The sequence below is a fragment of the Vigna angularis genome, chromosome 4, assembly GCF_016808095.1.
Source record: "Vigna angularis cultivar LongXiaoDou No.4 chromosome 4, ASM1680809v1, whole genome shotgun sequence".
NCBI classification, from domain to species: domain Eukaryota; kingdom Viridiplantae; phylum Streptophyta; class Magnoliopsida; order Fabales; family Fabaceae; genus Vigna; species Vigna angularis.
This window is the reverse complement of record NC_068973.1, coordinates 35,916,321-35,940,158: the sequence shown is the minus strand read 5'-3', so window position 1 is coordinate 35,940,158 and position 23,838 is coordinate 35,916,321. Positions and strand designations below refer to the sequence as shown.

The following is a 23,838-nucleotide window of genomic DNA, read 5'->3' as shown; positions in this document are numbered from 1 at the left end:
AAGAAAATATACTAAAAATATTTGTTGGTTGAAGCTAATTATTAAATGTAGGGCGTATAATCACTTTGGTGGAGTTAAAAAATTTAATAATGTTGTTTCAAAATATGGTATTAATAAGTTTGAATACAATTTAATTTTTGTTAGTGTTAACTGGGTTTTTTTTTGTCTTAGCATTCGTTTGTTGGTTAAAGTTGAATAAAATTTATCTTTTTCTTGTAATGATTTATATGAAATAAATTAATATACGATATAGTTGTTTATTTGACTAAATTATAATGTTTAATTAGAGTTAAGAAAATAAAATAAAAGTGTTTTACAAAAAAAAATGTTAAATTGTTAGAGATAAAAAAATTATTTGTGAATTTAGAATGAACTTCAAAATACCTAGATTACTTATTATATAAAAAATAGTTCTTTTTTCTTCTCATTGTTCATAAAAGAAATCTTAAGAAAAACACACATGATTAGTTGGTGTGTTTTTAGCTTTTAGCTTTTGTAATATATTATTCATTTAAAAAAAAAGCTTTTTTGAATAGAATGACGTAAGAATATTCACCTCCTCACCCAAATGTTCCAAAATATTCTTATTATCTATCATTTACAAAAATATCATTTCATATCAAAGTTTCAAGCATTCTTGTTCTTTATTGGTTACTAACTTAGAATATAATTCTTTATTTAAGTTTGTATTTATATATTTTATCTTGTTAAAAATGATTTCCAATATATTATCATAAATAATAAACGCAAATTTTATTCTATATAAATCTATAAAACATATCAGTAAAAGGTTAACCACTAACAATAATATTTTTTAATACCTATGACATTTTAATTTAATAAAAAAAAATAAAATAAAATAATAATTTCAATCTATTTATAAAAGTAACATTAATACAAAATCATTATACAACTATATACCTTTGTAAACAAACATTTGAACCATTTTGTCGTGCATAACACTGACCCTATAATTAGTAATCATCTAACAATGAATGCATCGATTTACTTCATATTATAGGTTTTAAGTTGAAATTATTTGAATAATATATTTTTCAAGCATAAAAAGAAAGAATAATGTATTTGTAAGAATTTGAGTAATACTCAGTGTTGCAACGAAAGAAAGGGTAGAGCAGAGCATGGACGACGAAGGCTCAAACTCAAGCACCATCCAGAAGATTCTAGATCTTCTCTACACCGCGGGCTTCGTCCACGCGACAGACTCCGATGCGTCACCGTCTGAAAAAGTCGCAGCCGGTCTCTCTTGGTGCATCGCCGCCATAACGCAAGTTTCTCTTTCTCCCTTCTTTCAATAAATTCGTTTGAGGTTTTCTCTGCATTCAATTCCCCTAACTCGCCTTGCAGAGACCAGGACAAAACACTCGGCATTGATGAATCTTTAGAATTAGTTGGATGCCCTCACCGTCTTCGACTCTCTCATGTCCAAGATCTCGATGCCGACGCTCTTTTTCCTGTAATTCAGTGGCTTACGTCACACCTTCCACAAAATCAAGAACACCGTGCCAGTGAGGTATTGGACTATTGCTTACAGTGATCGAAGTTTTGGTTCTGATAATGTGAAAAAGGATTGATGATGCGCCTATTTGTTGAAATAATGAAAGGGAAGCTTGAACTGGGTTTTCAACTATTTTTTATTATTTAGGGCATGCTTGTTTCTGTTTTTCGAAACTGTTTTTAAAAGTAATATATTGTTCACTAAATTGTATATGAGGTGACAAAACTTATTATGTCATCTATAGTGTGCTTGGATGCGAGAGGGGTTTTCAAAATTCCATACTTTTAATGGAAAAGCTCTCGAAACCATTTATAGCATGTATCCGAACAGACTATACTAAGTTGATTGGTTTTTTTAATGGGTCAATTAAAAGATATTTAACTATGATTTCTCAATGATTATCCGTGTATAGAATTGAACTCGGTATTTTCTAATAATCGGTTTTTGAAATTTTGTAAGTAGTTTTTAAAAACTTAATTATAGAAATAGCTGGTGCAACCTTTATCCAAATATGCTTTGTGTTTATAACTTGTTTAATACAGTGCTGATTTTTCGTATAGGTTTCTCATGCTGAAAATACCGTTGCAGCGGATGAGTCCAAGACTTCGATTGAGGCATTGAGTGGCAACTTGGATGAACTGGTTGGTGAGATCGATAAGATGTTAGATATGAAACTGACTCTTTGTTTTTTACAAAATGCCCCATCCTCCCCCATTTTAATCTTCTTTGATTGTTAGTTTTATGCTTCTCCTGCCGAATCTGTTAATTGTTAACAGAAAATGGACAACCGTTCTTTTGTTTTTCTAATTTTGCTATCCTTAGCAGCATTTGCATCTATGCCCTGTATAAATTTATTTGGTTTTGCTATTGGATGGGCATGTTATTTTGGCCTAAAGAATCAGCAGAAGATGAACGTTGTGAAGCAATTAACTACTCTACAAGAGAGAATCAATAATGAGGGTGCTGATTCTGCGGCACAGAAGTTAATTTCTTTAATGACGTCTTTGAAGGTGAATTGTTTCTTTAAATTTATGTAATATTCAAATTTTCAAACCGTCCAGTTGGTGCAGCAGATTTAACTAAGTTTTAATTAGCAGTTGCTCTAAAATATAATATTATGTCATGTGCTGCTAATGTCATTCACTGTTGGTTCAGGATCTTGAAAAGCAGGACAATTACTTTCAGTCCAATCGCGATTCTAAACACTCAGAACTTCAAGCTGATATTAGTGAATTAGAGAGGCAAATTACAAATTACAGTGATAACAGGAATCTATCTGATGGACTACATAATTCTTTTAGTGAATTAGTTGAAAAAGTCGATTTGATGAAAAAGGTAAACTAGTTTTAACAAGTGAATTTGTTTCCTACTCCTTTTGTTCTCATCTTGTGGCACTTGATGATTTTGAATTGTTGTTGTTGTTGCCCTGCAATTACTGAAATTATGGAACATGTGGACCAATGTGGTTTAATGAAATTGTGGTCATCACATGGTTGCAAAATATTCCCAAAATGCAATAATGCAGCTGCAGTTGCATCTGGAAACTGCTATTTAAAACCTTAAGCTTTCCTTTACTAGTACTTTACCATTGCATATTTCATTGTTTCAATTACTACAAACCCCATACCTTTACCTTTTTGTTAGCAACTTGCTGCTAGATTGAGGAATATTGTAGCACTAAGACGTCAGATTGATGACCTACCATGCCAATCAGAAGTCATCCAGTACGTTTGTTTCTTTCACCTTTCATTTGTACATAATTTCCATCATACTTCTCAAAGCTCTTTGCCAATGAATTTTGATATGTTCTTACCTAGTTTTATGTACAATTTAACTAACCCAGGATATTTTCTTTCAACGCTCTTCTACTCTTTGAAACACTTGAGATTAAAAACTGATAAAAATATATTCTTGAGGGCTTGACAGATCCCTCTCAATATCTTCTATATATATTGAAAAAGCAAGAGTACATGGAACACCAAGAGTCTGCACTAGACCTTTAGGTACAGAACTAGGTACTACTCATTACTGGTCTAACAGACTAGCCTTAATGATGATATGTAACAGTAATTATTCTAACAGAAACTATTTAACAACGTACAATAATTTCAAATTTTTGCAATTTGAGCTCATCTTCAACTCAATGTAGGAAAAAATACGAACTCAATCTAATATTTCTTTAGATTTAAATTTCTTAATTTCTTAATTTCTACAAGTGTTGTTTCCTAAACATTTTGAGAGAGTTTGCTGACTAGATAGGGAGAGACTGAGAAGGTTGAAATTGGATAGGTTGGTAGAAAGATACCACATCCCTGCTTAATCTTCTAATCCGTTCCTATTGGGTGGGAAGTTTAATCAATTAATTTACATAAGCCTGCTCGTCTCTAAGATACACTAATTCATGTGGAAGTTATGCCCCTGCTACTAATGCATCATTTTAATAGATGAAGTAGAAAGTTGAATTATGGAAATGATCTACTAAAAATCACTATATTTGGACCATCGTGCATTGAAGACTGGAAAACAATCCCATGCATGTATGACATGTTCAATAACATGTGCAACGGACTTGTAGCTTAAATATATTATTTACTAGATATTTCTTCGTTTGTGTCTGCAGGTATGAGTGTCGGCTCTCCGAACTGTATATGAAAATCCAGGTTGATGTATTGTTTTAATGAATAAACGTTTATTATTAAGAAAAGATAAAAGTTAAGTTAGCAGGAGTGTACTAGTTTTAATTGCTCATCTGATCGTGTCCGTGGTTTTCCTATGTACAGGGAAAACATCGACAAACTCATAAGTACTATGCTACCTACAATGCACTCTTGGAAATAAAAGAACTGATGTTAAAGGAAGCATCTTTGTTGAATTCGATCATTTCTCAGGTATTCATTGGAGAAGTGGAAACATGCTCTGAAATTTTCCTTGCATTTGGTTTGGTAGTGTTGAAGGGGACCTCAATTTAGACAGATTAAGGGTAACCACGACCACGACCAAGGCAGCTTTCTAACACCATACACATGCAATTGCTCAGAAAAAAAATGTTATTCAAAACTATAGTAGACTTCATAATTACTAACCAAAACTCATTGTTTAAACATACAACCACCATAACAAGACTATATAACTAAAAAAGAGAGGACCAGAGCAGAGGGAGTTCATAGAACATAGCACTAACAAAAAGTACTGGGAGTGCCTCTGAGTGAAGAATGTGTTAGTGGCAAATTATAAATTCTGATGCTGCATGTGTTTAGCATATTTTGGATGTGGAAGTACTAAAAATTAATATTATTGTCTATCATGAATCAACTATAACAGCAACTATATGAAAAGTTAACTTGTTGGATGAAGATTCATGTGGAAGTTACAAATTTTCACTTTTGTTTTTGAAATTCGTTGCCTGCTGTTCTCTGTTGCTGTCCCTGGTCATTTCTGATGTTTGCTAGCACCTTCCTGATGTTGTCGGCCTTCCTCTTTTCTGTGGCACCATCTCCAACATTATATTCTGTTGTCATTCAGTTAACTCTCTTACGGTTCCGTGTTCTCTCTTGCACATTGTTCTACACTTCCATTCCTTCCATGAAATGCTCTCTCAGGTCTTTCATGATTTCATTTCAGTTTTTGGATCGTCACTCCTTACTGCTTTCTGATATTATAACCAACTGTCCTGAACGACTAATAGTTTAAGCTATTGGAAAGACACAGATGATTTAATCACTTTCCTATGTCAATGGGATTCTGCAGAATATTCTGGTCTGAGGCTTTTCTTGACCTCTAAGTCTTTTAGAGTGGCAAAAGAACTCATACGTGCCTTCAATTCCCTGTTCTGACTTTGACGAGAAGAAGCCCAATTAATTGGGTTTGACGAGTTCCAGGTTTTCCTCAATACATTAAATGGTAGGGGCGGGGTTTTGGACAGTAGTTACCCACCACGAACTCGGGTTGAGGGTTTGTTTTTTTCTAACTTTATGGTTTAGGTCAGAATTTGATTGCTTTTTAATGTCCTTAATATTTGATTATATATTTGAAGAAAATTGTGGGATTACTCTAAAAAAGGTGGAGGTATCAATTCTTGATCCGCTGGGTGCCTGCCGCCACTGCACCCTGTTGCCATCCAATGAGAATAAAAACTATTTGGCCCAGTGTTTCATTTTTCCTAAGGGAAAATGTTAATCTAATAATCAGTTTTAGCTGTTAATGGGTTTCTTTTCACTTGGTTGCAGTTTCAAGAGGCCTTTAGTAGCACCGATGGGCGTATAAAACTAGTTCATTCCATGGAAGGAATTGTCAAGGGAAGTCAACAGGTAATCCTATTTTCTAGCTTTCACAAGTGATAAATTTGGAAGGGTCAACTGCAGCTCTTTAAGTGTCGTGTTGATTTTAATTTAATAATTCTATGAGCATTGAACAATGGGTGTCGTGTTGTTTTTAACTTAATAATTCTAAGAACATTGAACAATAGGTGTCGTGTTGATTTTAACTTAATAGTTCTAAGAACACTGAACAATATGATTAGGGATAAATTGTTTGTCTGAGCCGTCGCATGTTTATTTTTTCCGTTAGAAATTGTCATCGAATTATATAAAGAACGCAAGGCACAAGTAGCTTTTAAAACGCCAGCAGAAGCTTTTATAAGCAAATTTTTTTTAATACATGACTTTTTAATGTTTTTAATTACTAGTTTTAAAATAAATTTTTAACAATTTCTTACAGTACACAAAAAGCCACAGTATTCTGCATTTACTAAATTGATTTTATTATTATATCATTAATATAGTTATAATTTAAAGGATACTTTTGTTGCACAATGTTCAGTTTCATGGTAATTTTTAGAGAAAAACCGTAATAATTTTTATTTAAAAAAATCTTCATATTTTCTGTTTGGCATGTCATTAGGATTTTAGTAGACTTTAAATGAGAATTTTCTTTTAATCTTCCCTCTATTTATATTTGTCCACTGAACGTGCTTTTCATAAGAGCTTTAACTGCTGCACTTGTTGCAGAAGCTAGAAAAGGTTCATGTAGGACTTCAAGAAGAAGAAAGAATCCGCAATGATCTGAAGGGAAGGTATGCTGCAGCAGTCGGTGAGAGGAAGCGCTGCTATTACCTGTCGAAAGCTTTTCAGGTTAGCTTTTCTGGTCATCCGATGGCACGGCTTTTTGGTGATTTTTGTGTGCTAATTCTGCGTTGCGTTCCATAATTGATTGCTGTGTGTATACCATAACAGAATCGGTTAATTTAAGAATAAATTGGCACTTTGACAGTGCATGTGTGGACTGTGCATAAGAAATCATATTCACAGTAGTTAGAAGTGTTTTTTTTTAATCTAGGTTATAATTTTTTTTTAATGAATTGAACTGAGTATGTTTTTTCTTGTATCTGATTATTATTACCCTCAATCATTCTCCTTATCATTAATGTTATTGCCTGAGAGTTTTAATAAATTTCTTAAAAATTCTGTATTTCTTCTTATTGTCTCATCTAATACTATATTGTATTATTTATTTGACTTATTAATCTGTTTACATTTTTTTATTTTAGTATAATATTTTATATTCAATTAAGCAAAAAAGTGATGTTAAAAAATAGAAAAAAATGAAAAACTACAATTATGTTGAAATACTTTTTTGTCCACAAAATGATAATAAATTGGGTTTCGTTTTGGGGCGACTTATTGAAGAGGATTCTTTAATGACCAGGCCCAATGTGCGAAGAAGTGAAATTGCCCACATGACAAATGAAAAGTGCACAAAGTAAGGGTTGCAGTTCATGCTCACAACGAAATGTTTGTGTTTGTACCATGAGGTATGACATGAGTTGCAGTTATCATGTTTCACATTCATTCATTCTTATTTGCAATTTTTTTTTAAACTAATATAAACCACTCATTATACCCATGTTTAGAATTATTTTTTTGTACGAGGTTTTTGTGACTCTATAAAAGATCCTAGTAATATTACATCATTATATATATATATATATATATATATATATATATATATATATATATATATATATATATATATATATATATATATATATATATATATATATATATATATATATATATATATATATATATATATATATATATATAGGGGTTTGCTAACGCGCGTACGCCTGTTTTTCAGTTGGTACGTTTTAGCAATGTGTACCGGGTTTTAGTAGACAAAAATATCCTTATATATCATGGATTCTAAGTTTAAAGGTTAAGGGTATTTTAATAATTTTCATTCTCAAAAAAAAAAAACCCCAAATCCTTACTCACCTCTCTCATTCCTCTCAATCCTTTCTCTTTCATCTTTTTCACTCCAACCTTTTCTCTGTCATCCCTATTGTAGTTCCAATTGAAAAAAATCAGAAACATTTGCCTTTAAACAATTTTCCTTTGTAAAGAGTTGACTCATTGACATATTCACCTTCAGGCAAAGGTTCATTCAAGATCTCTTCAATTTCACCATCTTTACTAACCTCTCTAATTTCATCATCTGCTGAATCATCATCTCTAAAAATATCCTCCAGGTCAATTACCAATTCTTTTGGATGTCATTATGCTTGTGAAAATTAGATAAAATTATATACGACAAAAATTATAAAATGAAAACTCATTATAAAGTCATTTTTTGTAAGAAATTGTTTAACAATGAGTGTTTCTGATTTTTTCAAGGCCAATTACCAATTCGTTTGATGTTATTATGCTTGTGAAAATTAGATAAAATTAGATAAGACAAAAATCATAAAATAAAAACTCATTATAAAATCATTTTTTGTAAGAAATTCTTTAACAACGAGTATTTCTGATTTTTTCCAGGCCAATTACCAATTCCTTTATGCTTGTGAAAATTGGATAAAATTAGATAAGACAAAAATTATAAGATGAAAACTAATTATAAAATCATTTTTTTGTAAGATTGTTTAACGACAAGTGTTTTTGATTTTTTCCAATTGGGGCTACAGTAGGGATGACAGAGAAAAGATTGGAGTGAGAAAGATGAAAGAGAAAAGGTTGAGATAAATTTTTGATTTTTTCAATTGGGGCTACAGTAGGGATGATAGAGAAAAGATTGGAGTGAAAAAGATGAAAGAGAAAGGGTTGAGAGGAATGAGAGAGATGAGTAAGGGTTTGGGGGTTTCTTTTTTTTTTTTTTTTAGTTTTGAGAGGAACAAACCCCATATATATATATATATATATATATATATATATATATATATATTTTGGAAGGATGTGTATGGATGTTATTAATTAAGAAAGATTAGATTAAAACGATAGATGAGAGTAGAGGCCATGATTAGATCCGTTAATTTGATCTTTCTTACATGATTTGTTCCTTATCCATATGATTTGGTCCTTATCTATGAAAAAAAAATCACAAGATCAAAAATCCATAGAATCAAAATATCTATCAAAATCTTGTGAGTCAAAGTTAATTCATGAGTTTTTCTTAGAAAAAATATTCATTTTAATTAGAAAAAATATTCATTTTAAATACAAGAAAAAATGTAATTAACTTCTATTTTGTTGTAAAAATAACTATTATAAAATATAAATTGAAATCCTTAAATAGTAACCAAAGAATTGGCAAAAGTTATAAATGAGAAAAATCAGCTCTATAAATGCTAAGCCATTGTGAAAGGTTAAAGAGGAGAATGAACGAACAAAAATAAGGGAAAATTGTTTTTAAATGTTAAAGCACATGGGAGAACCCAAATATCCAACGAATATGTGATTATGTGCTAAAGTTAATTTATACTTGAAAAATAGTTTATGAAAAAAATTATTAATGATTTGATGAATGTTATTGATAAAAATATTATTTTAATAAATTAAAATATAATATTATAATCTTGCATAGCTAAAATTTATATAAAATAAATTTTAATTAAGTAAAATTAAATTAAAAAAAATGTGAATAACTAGATTTTAAATAAATAAAAAATTATGGTTGCAATTAATATTATTATTACTATTAAATTAATTATATATAATTGTATATAAAGGAGATTTATTTTTGTAATTGTTGTTTTGATGTACCATCTTAAATTAACCAACGAAAATCAAAAGACAACAATATCAAAAATGCACGTGAAATGAGGATTGGTAAATGGGTATTAAAAAAAACAAAAAAACAAAATGAATGGACATGCAAAAAATATATAAGAATTTGTCAACTCCCTTAAGAATAAAATAATTTTTATATAAAAAATATATAATTTTATATGTATATATAAATAATTTCTAAACATTAATTAAAATTTTGTAGTGGGTTAAACTCACTTTTAAGACTGATTAAAAGTGGGTTAGAACTAATCAATAAGCATAGGTCAAATTGACAAGCATCCTTCTTGAGAAGACTTCAATCCTGTCTTGGAGCTACCATGAAGTTTGAGGATCGGTTTCCACATAGGTAAGATGACACTTGTTTCCTACCTATGTTAGACTTTCGAAACACAGTTAAGGCTTTTAGAGGAGATACATGGTGGGTGTAGGATTTCACTTTTTTAAATAGGACAGTGAAATGTTAGTTATTATTCTGTCAGAAGAAAAAAGAGTATTAAAAAGAAAGTTGGAGGTGCAGAACGAGAGACTATGATAGTGTTATTGCCTCATGCAGTGTCAACATTACATGTTAGTGTTTGGAATTATCTTTATATTCTTAACTTACTAAATTGAGTCTGAGTTTTTTTTTAATTGGACAATGTTGTTTATTTTCAAAAATATAATTTAATTAGCAATCACGTTTGATTATTAATATTATATATATATATATATATATATATATATATATATATATTAAAATAATATTTTAGAATTTATATATCAAATTATTTATTCAAATATTAAAAATTATATTTTTTAATTTAAATTTAAATAATATTTGTTTTAAGTTTATAATTTTTTAAATTGTTAAAAATGTAAAATGTAAAGTTGTTATTGTAATGGTTAAATTTTAGTACTCGAAATAATTAAAAGAATGTATTTTATTTTTCTAAAAAAAAATAATTTTTTGCATAAAATTTATATTAAATTATTAATATCTGTTACATCTTTTATTTTAACTTATCTTCTTAAATCAATTTTATTAATTAAATAATATTTATAATAGCAGAACAAATTTTGTAATTTATTTATAAATAAACTAAATTCAATTAATTTTTGAAATATACAAATATAATATTATGAAATTATAGAATTAAATAATTATAAAACTACAAAATCTTAAAATTGTAAAATTATGAAATTATAAAATTATGAAAATATACGTCTTACAACCAATGTAATTTATCTTTGTTTAGATTTGTATATTCATTTATAATAAATTATTTTATTAAATTCTTTTTTAATAAAATGATGTGAATATAAATTGAAAAAATATATTTAACTTAATATTTATAAAATAATTGAAATAAAAGACTTAAAAAGATTCATTATAATAAATAAGATAATTTTAAAATATTGAAATTATGGTAATAGAAAAATTACCGTTATAAAATTTTGAAAAATTATGATTGTTTTTAATAAAATTAATTTTTATAAATATATATTTATTTTATTAAAATAATTTGTGTAAAAATATATTTAAGGTTTAATACGTATTTTGGTCCCTCTTTTCGTAGGGTCTGTTCAAATTGGTCCTACTTTTTTTCAAAAGTTCACTAAGATCCCACTTTTCGCAAAAACGATGCACGTTAGTCCTTTTTTAGGTTTAATACGTGTTTTGGTCCCTCTTTTCGTAGGGTCTGTTCAAATTGGTCCTACTTTTTTTCAAAAGTTCCCTATTTTGATCCCTATTTTGATCCCTCTTAGTGAACTTTTCGTATTTTGGTGAGCTGTACATTTTGATCCCTCAAAAGTTCACCTCAACGAAAAATGTACAGCTCACCAAAATACGAAAAGTTCACTAAGAGGGATCAAAATAGGGATCAAAATAGGGAACTTTTGAAAAAAAGTAGGACCAATTTGAACAGACCCTACGAAAAGAGGGACCAAAACACGTATTAAACCTAAAAAAGGACTAACGTGCATCGTTTTTGCGAAAAGTGGGATCTTAGTGAACTTTTGAAAAAAAGTAGGACCAATTTGAACAGACCCTACGAAAAGAGGAACCAAAATACGTATTAAACCTATATTTAATTATGATTGTTTTTAATAAAATTAATTTTTAAAAATTATGTTTGTGTATAAATTATATAATAATATGATTGTGGATGAAAATATTTGAATAATACAAATTTGATGTAAAGTTAAATTGAGTAACATGAATGAACAATTTTATTTATATAAAATTATTTAAATAAAATATTAAGAAGGTATAATTTTTTTTAATTTTTATTATATATATATATATAAATTTAAAATATAACAAAATATAAAAAAATCTTAATAGAAAAAATATATAATTTAATTGTTAATAATTTTCTTTAAATAATTTTTTATTAATAAACCTAAATGTTTTATATTCATATTATTAATTTTTAACTTTACATTAAAGATATTTTCAAATATTTCTTCCTATATTATTATTTAATTTAATTTTTATAACTTATTACAGAAATTTTCTTTTTTACATAAATTACTTAACAAAATAAATATATATTTATAAAAATTAATTTTACAAAAGACTATGATAATTAAAATATTTTATTATGATAATTTTTTTATTATCATAACTACAATATATTCAAATTAGCTTATTTATTATAAACAATCTTCAAAGTTTTTATTTTTAATTAATTTATAAATATTAAATTAAATATATTTTTTAAATTTATCAATTTATAAAAAAATACTTAAATTTTGAATAAAATTATTTATTATAAATAAATGTACAAATCTATAGAAAAAATATATTATTAAAATTAGTTCCTAAAAAGCCAGAATTTCAGTAACAAACGCTCTTCCTTCTCTCTACTGAAACTCACCATTTCTCTACTCCGATCTCCATTTAGGTACCGTAGGAATACTCCCGACGTCCCAAGCTTCAAATTGAACCGAATAATTTCAAGTTCTGAAACTGGTAAGTCTCTTTGTCCTTAGCCGTTCGTTTTCTGGTACATGCAAACCAAGTACCGGTTGCATGCTGTTATATTGTCTAAACCACTTTTGGTTTTTGGCTGTTTGGTTAGTTAAAAGAGTCGTGGAGCGTAAGGGTAGAAGAGCTTTTAGTCAGACAAACCATATTTCTGCCTCTAGGACGATCGTTCACACTAGGGGTAAGGGAAGCTTATTTAATTTAATTTGTATGTTGTTTTATTGTATGAACGTTCGTTATTTGACTGAATAATTTTGATGCATGATGGTTGATATGATTGGATTGAATGAACGTTTGTCTATTTAGAGTGGAAATGAAATATGGCTGAGTTATGTTATAATGTATGAATTATATGAAACTTATATGATATGGATTGTATGAAGTATGAAAGTTGATTTTGATATGAATGTATAAAGTTATGAAACTATATGTTAAGAAATGAGTTTGAAAATAAATAAGTCTGGTATGAAATTTCTCATATAAAAGTGTATGTTCGTTACTGAACGGTCATTGACCGTTCGGTTTTTCCTGGTGAACCTAGTTGAAACGGGATTCTTTCATTTGGAGAGAATCCTAGTTGAGGACGAGCGTCCTCGGGTGGTAATACTATGCTTGAGCGTTCGGCCAAACACAGTTGTATCTGGGTATCCTGTGATAAACTCAATTTATATATATATATATATAATGATATATTTTTGTTGTTCGTAAACACTACTTCGATAGTATCTTATTATATTTATCAAGCCTTTTATTATAAGTTTAGTAGTGCTCGGTCTTACACCCAGCGCTCGTACTGAGTAGTGCTTGGTCTTACACCAAGCGCTCGTACTGAGTAGTGCTCGGTCTTACACCAAGCGCTCGTATTGAGTAGCGCTCGGTTTTATACCGAACGCTCGCACTCGTTTTTAATTTCTCAACCTTGATGAAACAACGTTCGTCCAATTTCAGTAGAATCTCCTTTACCGTGCTCAGTCATTGACCGGCACTTGGTCTCTATATATACGAATTATTCTACGTTTGGTTCTTTAAAGTCTTGGCACATCTACCTTCATTGTGTCCGATCTAGAGTCCCCGTACCTTATGTATTCTGTGAGTGTTGGTTGTAGTTCACGAGAGTCAGTTCATTTAACTGATTCATGCTGTAATTAACGTTCGTCATATATTGTATAATTGTACTCGATTTATTCTTAAATCTAAAAGTAACCCTTTCGGTTTTATTCTATTCTGGAATGGTAGATTTCTCGGTCTCGTTCCTATCGTTCGTCCTCGTTCTGAAGAGGGCTGAACGTTCGATATTTGATGTTCTTGGAATTTGTGATAAAGATGACATTAAAAGGAAGAATTATAAAAGATGAAGAGTATATGAGATGAATGAATGGTTGTGGATTTTGAACGAGCGTTCCGGGGAGGAACGACTCATGAGTGAATATTTGAAAGTTGTAAAGTATGACTGTGGTAATGCTAAGCTGTTGATTCATCTTGATGTTCCGTGAGTACTCGTCCTCACTTAGAGGAGAGTAGGTCATGTGTGGGAACGGCAGGAGTTCCTAGTCCTTAGGGGTACTTTGGACAGATAGGACTAACTTCGGGTGGCAGCTGATGAGAGTATTCCAGCTCTATAAATGCTGATTGATATCCGCGGGCACGAATTTTTTTGCCATGCCTAGGTAACACTATAAACATTTAAACTTATAATTAATCATTTCCAATAAATAAATATACATATCAAAATATTTAAACAAAAATAAAAAACAAATTTTATAATTTTCAAGTTCTTAAAATTAAAAAAGTAAATAAAAAAAATTGCACAGAAAAGTTCCAAGTTATATTTTTATATCTGTTTTCTAAATAAAACCTTTTTAATAAATTTTAGGGTTAAATATGTTTTTAGTCCCTAAACTATTGGCCGTTTCTGGTTTTCGTCCCTCTTTCAAAGTAAGGTACAATTTAGTCCTCCTTCTTAAGGAAACTTTGATTTTAGTCCTCCAAAACTAACACCGTTAAAAACCAGCTGATGTGGCTAACGGTAGACTGACATAATTCTTTTTTTTGTCAAAGTTTATCAGTTTTTCTTCCTCTCTCTCCCTCGTCTCTTCCTTCAATCCCAACACATAAAACAGTAAAATTTTCCAGTCATTTCAGTCGCATCTCCTATCATCGGTCAGACAGCCACCACCATCAAAACCACGAACGCCAGCCCCGAGAGAAGAACCCACACCGATCGTCAGAAGGAGAAGGAAATCGAAAACTCATGTTTATTCTCTAAGCTTATGAGCCTCGAGAGAAAATTTAACGATGGAGTTTTGATTAGCAGAAAACTCCATAGCCAAGGAAATCGAAATAAGAAACAGTGACTCTTAGACCAGCTCTGATGTAACTAAGCCATTTTTCTTTATTTATAAATATAAAAATTAACTTTTTTAATAACCGAAGTATCTTTAAAAGGGAATTATGAAGTAGTGTATGTAAAAAAACATTTTCCTATATCTTTTAGGTATAGATATGGTAACAGATTATTGTTATAAAGATTAAACAAAAATATATATTTCTCTTTATAAATTTGTATTTTGCAGATGGCTCAAGTCACTGTCTCGGTCACTGGAATCTTTGATGACCAACTTTGATGAGAAATCTTTGTGTACGTATGTATGTATTACAAATGGAGCTGGAGGTGTTCCTGATGGGTCTTTCAAACGAGGACCAATGCTTATGGCTGCGTTCACTGTTCTATCCTCTTCTGTTATATCTGTTATGAACATGGTTCTTGCTTTTCACCAATACAGCTCCACGAAAGTAATAGGATTTAACTCTGTTTCATTGCCACTCAATTGGGTTTTGGCCACTGTTGTTTCGTTTTATTCAGTGAGGACCAGAGTGAGGGAGAATAAAAAATTCCCTCTTGTGCTCATACTGTGGTGGGTTTTCTCTTCTCTCGTGGATGTGCTCTCTCTGTTTGTAAGGGTGGTCAAAGATTTCGAAGTGTTGGACTTGTGGTTTTTCTTGTCAGAGGATAACTTAGTTGCTTCGTTTTCCTTGCCTTTGTTGGTGGTTCTTTGTTTCAATGTGTGTAGAAGGGAGCACAGTGATATGGAAGAGGGGTTGCTTCAGATCGAGGAGGAGTTTTCCATGGAGGAACACGATGAAGAGGCCTTCACTAATGCAAGTGTGTGGAACAAGCTTATCTTCCGTTGGTTGAACCCCATTTTCAAAATGGGTCGGGTTAAAAAGCTTGAACTTCCTCATATTCCTCTAGTTCCTTGTTCTGAATCCGCGGAAAGTGCTTCTTCCATGTTGGAAGGGTCACTTCGGAAACAGAAACTCGGAGAGGGCTCCTTGGCAAAAGCTATAGCCGATTCTGTATGGAAGTCTTTGGCCTTGAATGCAGTTTTAGTTGGTATATTTTATATTTTATTCAGTGTCACCGTTACTGTTCCTCTTTGATTTTTGTGCACTTTTAATCAAAGTACACAAAATAGCTTGTGATATTAAATGGCTTAGTTGCATCAGAGCTGGTCTGAGAGTCACTGTTTCTTATTTCGATTTCCTTGAATGCTTTTTATATCAAATTTGCAGGCTATGGAGTTTTCTGCTAATCAAAACTCCATCGTTAAATTTTCTTTCGAGGCTTATAAGCTTAGAGAATAAACATGAGTTTTTGATTTCCTTCTCCTTCTGACGATCGGTGTGAGTTCTTCTCTCAGGGCTGGCGTTCGTGGTTTTGATGATGGTGGCTGTCTGACCGGTGATGGAAGATACGACAGAAATGACCGAAAAATTTTACTGTTTTGTGTGTTGGGATTGAAGGAAGAGACGAGGGAGAGAGAGGAAGAAAAATTGATAAACTCTGACAAAAAAAAGAATTGTGTCAGTCTACCGTTAGCCACATCAGCTGGTTTTTAACGGTGTTAGTTTTGGAGGACTATAAATCAAAGTTTCCTTAAGAAGGAGGACTAAATTGTACCTTACTTTGAAAGAGGGACGAAAACCAGAAATGGCCAATAGTTTAGGGACTAAAAACATATTTAACCCTAAATTTTAATACTTCTTCTATTTTATAAATTTTATAAATTTCAATTAAAAAGTTTGATATTTTTTTATATTTTAAATTTCTATTTTTTAATTAATTTTCTTTTCGAAACAAAATTTCTATATATCTATATTTTTATATTTTTTAAGAATAAAAAATTATATTGTTTCAAATAAATAAAAAAACTCATCAACAATGAATAAGTCTACTTCAGGAAATAAAATGCATGTGGATTTATTGGTAGTAATTATGTGAAAGAGTCTATTATAAAAGGAAATTCAAATTCATAAGTGATATTTATATTTTTTCCTGAAATGGAATGCAAATTAAATTTTATGGTTATTATTATTATTAATATAATTATTATCATCATTATTATTATTATTATAATTAATATCATAATTATTGTTATTATTATTTTCATTAATATCATTATTATTATTACAAAAACATGCAGTACGTGTGTTTATTTTTTATAGTAATTAAAAATAATAAAATTTTATTATTAAAATTATGAAATAAACTTAAATAACCTTTATAATTTTATTTTATTTTAAAAGTCAATGTCTTACTTAAAGGATAAACTTAGTATAATAATTATTTTGGTTTAAAACTGTTGTGTTTTTATGACATTTTTTAATTATCAAACAGGAAATATTATATAAATAAAAAAAATTGTGACGGCATTTAATTGTTACTGATTTTCTTTTTACTTTTTAACAATTTTATCAGCATTTAAATTCTTTTGTTACAAATGGTTTTGACATATATAAGTCTGAGGATTATTTTAATTGTAACAGTTTTTAAATTTCACAAAACAAAATATAATTTTTAAATAAAGTATTTCAAAATAGATTTTTTTCAATCTTATTTTTGATATAATATACATATCAATTTTTCACTAATTTATTATTGTGTTAATGTATTCTAAACCTAATAAAAAAATACCATGTTTATTTTGTTAAAATATTAACAAAAAATATGTCTTAACAAATATTTTTCAATTTTGTAAAGATGATAAGTGACTATACTTTCACTCTTTGATACCTTCACAAAATTTAAATTTGACTCATCATTAGGTTTTGTTTTTATTTTAATCGAAATCAAAACCGGCATCCGACTTCAGATTCTAGGAATCGAAGCAATATATTTTCAAATGTTACAAAAATATTAATGTGTCGTTTTATATTATATTTTGTTAAAATCGAAACCTATTATGAGTGTTAGAAGGGTAATTTTGTACTAACATTTGTTTGACAAACTCTATATATATAGCAGATAGAAATAAGAAGAGAAGCCACATATAGAACGAAATGGAAAGTGAGAATATGACGATTCCATGCTTTGATTTCTGTAAGAGTGGGATGAGATTGGAAGAAGGGAGTGAGGAGTGGAAAGAAATGAGCAAGAAGGTGAGAGAAGCGTGTGAGAATCACGGTTACTTTCTCTTGAAGTGTGACGAGATCCTCCCCAAGAGTGTCTGTGAAGAAACGTTTCATCACATGAAAGCTTTGTTTGATTTACCTGATGAAACGAAAGAGCAATATGTAACTTCAAAGCCTTATAGGAACTACAATGGCAAGAACTCTGTCATTCCCCTCTCTGAAAGCTTTGGCATCGATGATACTTTTATCTTAGATAAGGCTCAAGCCTTCGCTAACTTCATGTGGCCACAAGAAAACCCACCTTTCTGGTACTTACAACTTCTTCTCTTACTTCTAATTTATTGTTTTGATGACTTGTTTTTAATCACCAGTATTAGTTCTTTTATTCCTTGAATTTGACTAAATTCCAATTATGGTACTGTAATTATAACTTTTTGGACTTGCAGTGAGACACTAAAGACCATGAGCTTAAAGATGTTAGAACTATGTTTCCTTGTCTTGAAAATGATAGTGGAAGGTTATGGTCTTCCCCAACATTACATCTCATCAAATGGAGAAAACATGATAAGCACGAGCTTTTCTCGATTGATTAAGTACAAAGTTTCTGAAAGCAATAATGAATATGAAATTGTTCTTCCATCTCACACCGACGGCAGTGTTTTAACCATTGTATGCCAAAAAGATGTTCCAGGACTTGAGGTGTTATCCAAAACAGACAAATGGAATGAAGTGGAGATACCCGATGATGGCGTTGTAGTCATTGTTGGCGATATACTAAAGGTATATACATATAAGTACAAAGAATTGAAATTCTTTTACCATACATTCATTAAATGATTATAATGAAGTTGCATGAATGAACAGGCATGGAGCAATGGGAGACTTCATGCAGTCACACACAGAGTGGTGTTGAAAGGAGTGAAGGAAAGATACTCAATTGGACTTTTTGCAAACCCAAAGGAAGAGATGAAAGTTGAGGTGCCCGATGAGTTGGTGGATAACCAAATTCATCCCTTACGTTATCGTCCATTTACTTTTGGAGAATACTACAACAGCTATGTTTCAAATCCCAAGGAGGCTCTTCAATTTGCATGTATTTGAAAGCGATATTTATCAACAGGAGCAAGAGATTGTTATATGTATCTCCTTATATATGTAATGCAGAATAATTAGAGGGACTTTTACATTAATAAAACTTTTCACATCTATTATATATGCACATTATTGATTTGTTTTATTGTGGTGGTTTGAATTGTACACCAATTCTTTGAATCTTCTTCATACACCAAATGAGACTCAATAATTGTTTTGTGAAACACTATATTTGAAGCAATATGCATGACAACATGATTCTCACAAAACAATGTAATTGGTTGTGTTTGTGTAACCTTCAAATCTTTCAATGACTATTTATCAAGATTTTGAAAAAAAAAACAAAAGAAGCATTGAATTTAAGAACAAAGCTTGAAGTCATAAAAATGAAAGAAATTGACTTTGTTAAATATATTGTATATGGTCAGGGACCTAGTGGTTCTTCCATGTAAGGTCTATATCCTTATCATAATAGAACATTGAATATCATGGTTGGATATCACAACTTAGATACCGGGTACTGATGTGTCTTATCCAAAAGACGCATATCCAAAGACGTATGAATAAACTTAGCCAAAAGATGAAACTTGTTTGGTAGGTGATTGGGCCAGTGAGTTAATGATTCATACAAGTTATGGTTCATCTAGTTGAATCTATGGTCGAGGTAAAACACTATAAATATAATACTAATAATAATTTACTATTCACTTTTGTATTAGCTGAGATTTAACCAAAAAGTTCTGACTAAGAACTAACTTTTGTAGGAATCTCCCTTTTTTGTGATTGTATCTGGAGTTTTGGAGGACAAGCACCAAGTAGTGAGAAAAATAATGAGTGATAGAAAGATCTTTACAAATATATTCGGTCTTGAAAGAACATTAAAAAAATTTCAAGCAAACTTTTGATTTAAGATAGTTGCACAAATATGATTTTTTTTTGTGTGTGAGAACAACTTTCTGCCCAATGAGTTAAGGAAAAAATTTTAGAGATTTGAGTAAAATTAAAAGTCTCATTTATAGAAGAAACTAATATTTTTTTCTTTTTCTAAAATATCAATTTCATACGTGTTTAATTTCTTACGAGCCACTGTAAAGAGATAATATATCTAAGAATGGAAGAAAATATTAAAAGTGATATTATGCCACAGAACAAAGGAAAGGATCAATTACTAGGGAAAGTGAGGAGGTCAAAGGAAGGAAGATGGAAAAATAGGTTGTCATCCTATGTTTCAAATAAAAAAATAAAAAACTTGCATCAACAATAAATATGTCTACTTGAAATAAAATGCATGTAGATCTATTGGTGGTAATTCAAACGAAAAGAAATAAAATGCATGAAATTCTATTGGCAGTAATTAAAGCGTTAAAAAGTCTATTGCAAGAAAAAAAATTCAAATTCATAAGTAATATATTATTATTATTATTATTATATTATTATTATTATTATTATTATTATTATTATTATCATTATTATTATTATTATTATTATTATTATTATTATTATTATTATTATTATTATATGTGTGGATGGTACATATGAATCAAAATGTCATGATTGATGGTACAAGTTGAAGAGACCAATCAATTAAAATCAGTTAATCATTCAATTAATCTAAAAATATTATTAATTATATTTAAACAAAATTAGATCGTAATTAGAGTTACTTAAAAATCAATAAAAAATTATAAATAAAATTATTAGAATTTTTAACTACACATTTATTATCACATTAATTACTTAATTGATACAATTCAAAATGACATAATTATTAGACTTCACATATATACAAGATATGATAGAATCCAAAGTGACATAATTCATATATACAAGATAAGTTAAAGAACATATTATTTAAATAGAAAGAAGATATATGAAAAAACAACAACAAAATTAATTTAAGTAAAACAATAATTTTTTTTTTATTATTTTCTTACAGAAAAAAGTAAAAGGTATAATTTAAGACCACAATGTTATTAAATAAAATCATAAAAGTATCTCTTTAATATTATACTATATCATTATTGTTTTCATTAATATCATTATTATTTTTATCAATATTATTATTATCTATCATTATGATCATTATTATTGTCATAATGATCATTATTACTGTCATTATTAATAAGAAGACACGTATTATGAGTATGTTTATTTTTTTAATAATAACCAAAAATAATAAATTTTTATTATTATAGTTATGAAATAACCTTAAATAACGTTTATAATTTTATTGTATGTAATTTTTGCTTTTTAGATAATTCTTTTTATTATAAATAGTTATTTTAGTTTTAGAAATAGTTAAATTTTAGAAAAAGAAAGTCAAACCGAAAAAAAAAGAGAAATTTTTAAAAGACAATGTCTTAGAATAAATTTGGTAAAATAATTATTTTGGTTTAAAATAATTATGCTTTTTGACGGTTTTTAATTATTATGATGAAATATTATATAAATAAAAGTAATTTTGTCACCGATTTTAATTGCTGGTAATTTTATTTTTATTTTTTAACAATTTTAGGAGAATTAAAATTTTTTTTTGTTACAAATGGTTTTTAAGCTATATAATTTTGAAGATTATTTTAATTATTAGAAATTTCACTTGTAAACAAACACAATATGTTTTTCAGTGAAGATAGGGAGTTAATACTTTGATTCGTTGATATGACAAAATCTATAAATATGGTAGATAGAACTGGGTGTAAGAAGAGAAGCCAAAAATAGAGTGAAATGGAAAGTAAGAATATGACGATTCCATGCTTCGATTTTTGCAAGGGTGGGATGAGATTGGTAGAAGGGAGTGAGGAATGGAAAGAAGTGAGCAAGAAGGTTAGAGAAGCGTGTGAGAATCACGGTTGCTTCCTCTTAAGGTGTGACGAGATCCTCCCCAAGAGTGTTTGTGAAGAAATGTTTCATTACATGAAAGCTTTGTTTGATTTGCCTGAAGAAACGAAACACCAATATGTAACTTCAAGGCCTTATAGGAACTACACTGGCAAGAACCCTTTCATTCCCCTCACTGAAAGCTTTGGCATCGATGATACTACTCTCTCTGATAAGGCTGAAGCCTTCACTAATCTCATGTGGCCACAAGGAAACCCACCTTTCTGGTACTTATAACTTCTTCTCTTACTTCTACTTTATTATTTTGATTTTGTTCTGAATTATGAGTTATTTTGAATCATTAGTATTAGACCTCTTATTCCTTAAATTGGTACTATAATTATATTTACCTTTTGAACTTTCAGTGAGACACTAAACACCGTGAGCTTAAAGATGCTAGAACTATGTTTCCTTGTCTTGAAAATGATTGTGGAAGGTTATGGTCTTCCCCAACATTACATTTCAGATGCTGAAAACATGAAAAGCTCGAGCTTTACACGATTGGGGAAATACAAAGTTTCTGAAAGCAATAATGAATATGAAACTGTTCTTCCAGCTCACACCGACAGCAGTACTTTAACCATTTTATGCCAAAAAGATGTTCAGGGACTTGAGGTGTTAAACAAAACAGACAAATGGATTGAAATGGAGATACCACGTGATGGCTTTGTAGTCATTATTGGTGATGTACTAAAGGTATATGCATATAAGTAGAGAGAATTGAAACTCTTTGACCATATATAGATTCATTGAATGATTAAAATGAAGTTGCATGAATGAACAGGCCTGGAGCAATGGGAGACTTCATCCAGTCACACACAGAGTGGTGTTGAGAGGAGTGAAAGAGAGATACACATTTGGACTTTTTGCAAACGCAAAGGAAGAGATCAAAATTGAGGTTCCCGATGAGTTGGTGGATAACATTCATCCCTTACGTTATCGTCCATTCACTTATGGAGAATTCTTCAACAACTATGTTGCAAATCCCATGGAGGCTCTTCAATTTGCATCTATTTGAAAGCGATATTTATGAACAGGAGCAAAAGATTGTTGCATATATCTCGTTATATATATAATGCAGAATAATTAGAGGGACTTTTGCATTAATAAAACTTTTCAGATCTATTATATATGCACATTATTTATTTGTTTTCATTGTGGGGTGGTTTGAATTGTACACCAATTATTTCAATCTTATCCATGCACAAAATGAAAATCAATAATTGTGTTGTGTAACACTAGATTTAAAGCAACATGCATGGCAACATGATTCTCACAAAATAATGTAATTACTTGTGTTTGTGTAACCTTCAAATCTTTCAATGATTATTTATGAAGATTTTGAAAAAAACAAAAGAAGCACTGAATTCAAACAAATCTTAAAGCATGAAAAAATGAACTTTGTTAAAGAAATTTCGAGCAAACTTTTTATTTAAGATACTTTCATAAATAAGATGTGTTTTTCTTTTGTGTGTGAACAGTTCTTGCCTAATGAGTTATGGAAATTTTTTTAGAAGTTCAAGTAAAAATAAAAGTCTCATTTATAGAAGAAAATAATATTTTTTTCTAAAATATCAATTTCATAAGTGATTAATTTATTAGGACACATGTACAAAATAGTGTTTAACGTCTAACCAATAAATACTCAATGTAAAAAATATCAATGGCAATTTTATAAATAAAATTCCATTCTAGATGTTAGTTACATGGGTTCCCGACGTCAAATATATGTTAGACATCAGTTTTCCTCAAATCCTACATCAAACTATTTGTCAAAGAACTGAAAAGTCATTGTTTTATTTATTTTAGACATCTAAGGCCCCCGTAGCCGACATCTAAGGCCTACTTGACATCCAGTCCCACTAAACAGACGTGAATAACCTACAAAAATATCTCAATTGTGCACG

The 23,838-nt window shown here is 29.6% G+C and overlaps 3 protein-coding genes across 11 annotated transcripts; all 3 read left to right on the top strand.

The window, feature by feature from the left end:
* Positions 1-1,024: 1,024 nt before the first annotated feature.
* Positions 1,025-19,170, top strand: LOC108331681 (uncharacterized). Of its 9 annotated transcripts, XR_008248612.1 has the most exons (16): positions 1,031-1,285; positions 1,366-1,531; positions 2,077-2,161; positions 2,342-2,526; positions 2,672-2,851; positions 3,161-3,240; positions 4,137-4,176; positions 4,297-4,404; positions 5,743-5,823; positions 6,523-6,645; positions 7,220-7,325; positions 12,468-12,535; positions 12,645-12,731; positions 17,856-18,270; positions 18,409-18,742; positions 18,827-19,170. XR_008248612.1 is itself a non-coding variant. In XM_052877106.1 (11 exons), the coding sequence occupies exons 1-11, from the start codon at positions 1,140-1,142 to the stop codon at positions 7,238-7,240; spliced, it is 1,215 nt and encodes a 404-aa protein (XP_052733066.1). In that variant the 5' UTR covers positions 1,031-1,139; the 3' UTR covers positions 7,241-7,463. The 9 variants fall into 9 exon arrangements, 4 of the variants coding, with proteins under 4 accessions (XP_052733067.1, XP_052733066.1, XP_017422040.1 ...); XR_008248613.1 differs by lacking the exon at positions 17,856-18,270; XR_008248614.1 differs by lacking the exons at positions 12,468-12,535; positions 12,645-12,731.
* LOC108331682 (probable 2-oxoglutarate-dependent dioxygenase AOP1) lies at positions 17,891-19,063 on the top strand. The gene is made up of 3 exons (XM_052876535.1): positions 17,891-18,270; positions 18,409-18,742; positions 18,827-19,063. Exons 1-3 carry the CDS (start codon positions 17,891-17,893, stop codon positions 19,061-19,063), a joined length of 951 nt encoding a protein of 316 aa, XP_052732495.1.
* A 2,565-nt stretch (positions 19,171-21,735) lies between the features above and the next one.
* Positions 21,736-23,190, top strand: LOC108331260 (probable 2-oxoglutarate-dependent dioxygenase AOP1). Its single transcript, XM_017565908.2, has 3 exons — positions 21,736-22,158; positions 22,297-22,627; positions 22,716-23,190. The coding sequence occupies exons 1-3, from the start codon at positions 21,779-21,781 to the stop codon at positions 22,947-22,949; spliced, it is 945 nt and encodes a 314-aa protein (XP_017421397.1). The 5' UTR covers positions 21,736-21,778; the 3' UTR covers positions 22,950-23,190.
* Positions 23,191-23,838: the final 648 nt, after the last annotated feature.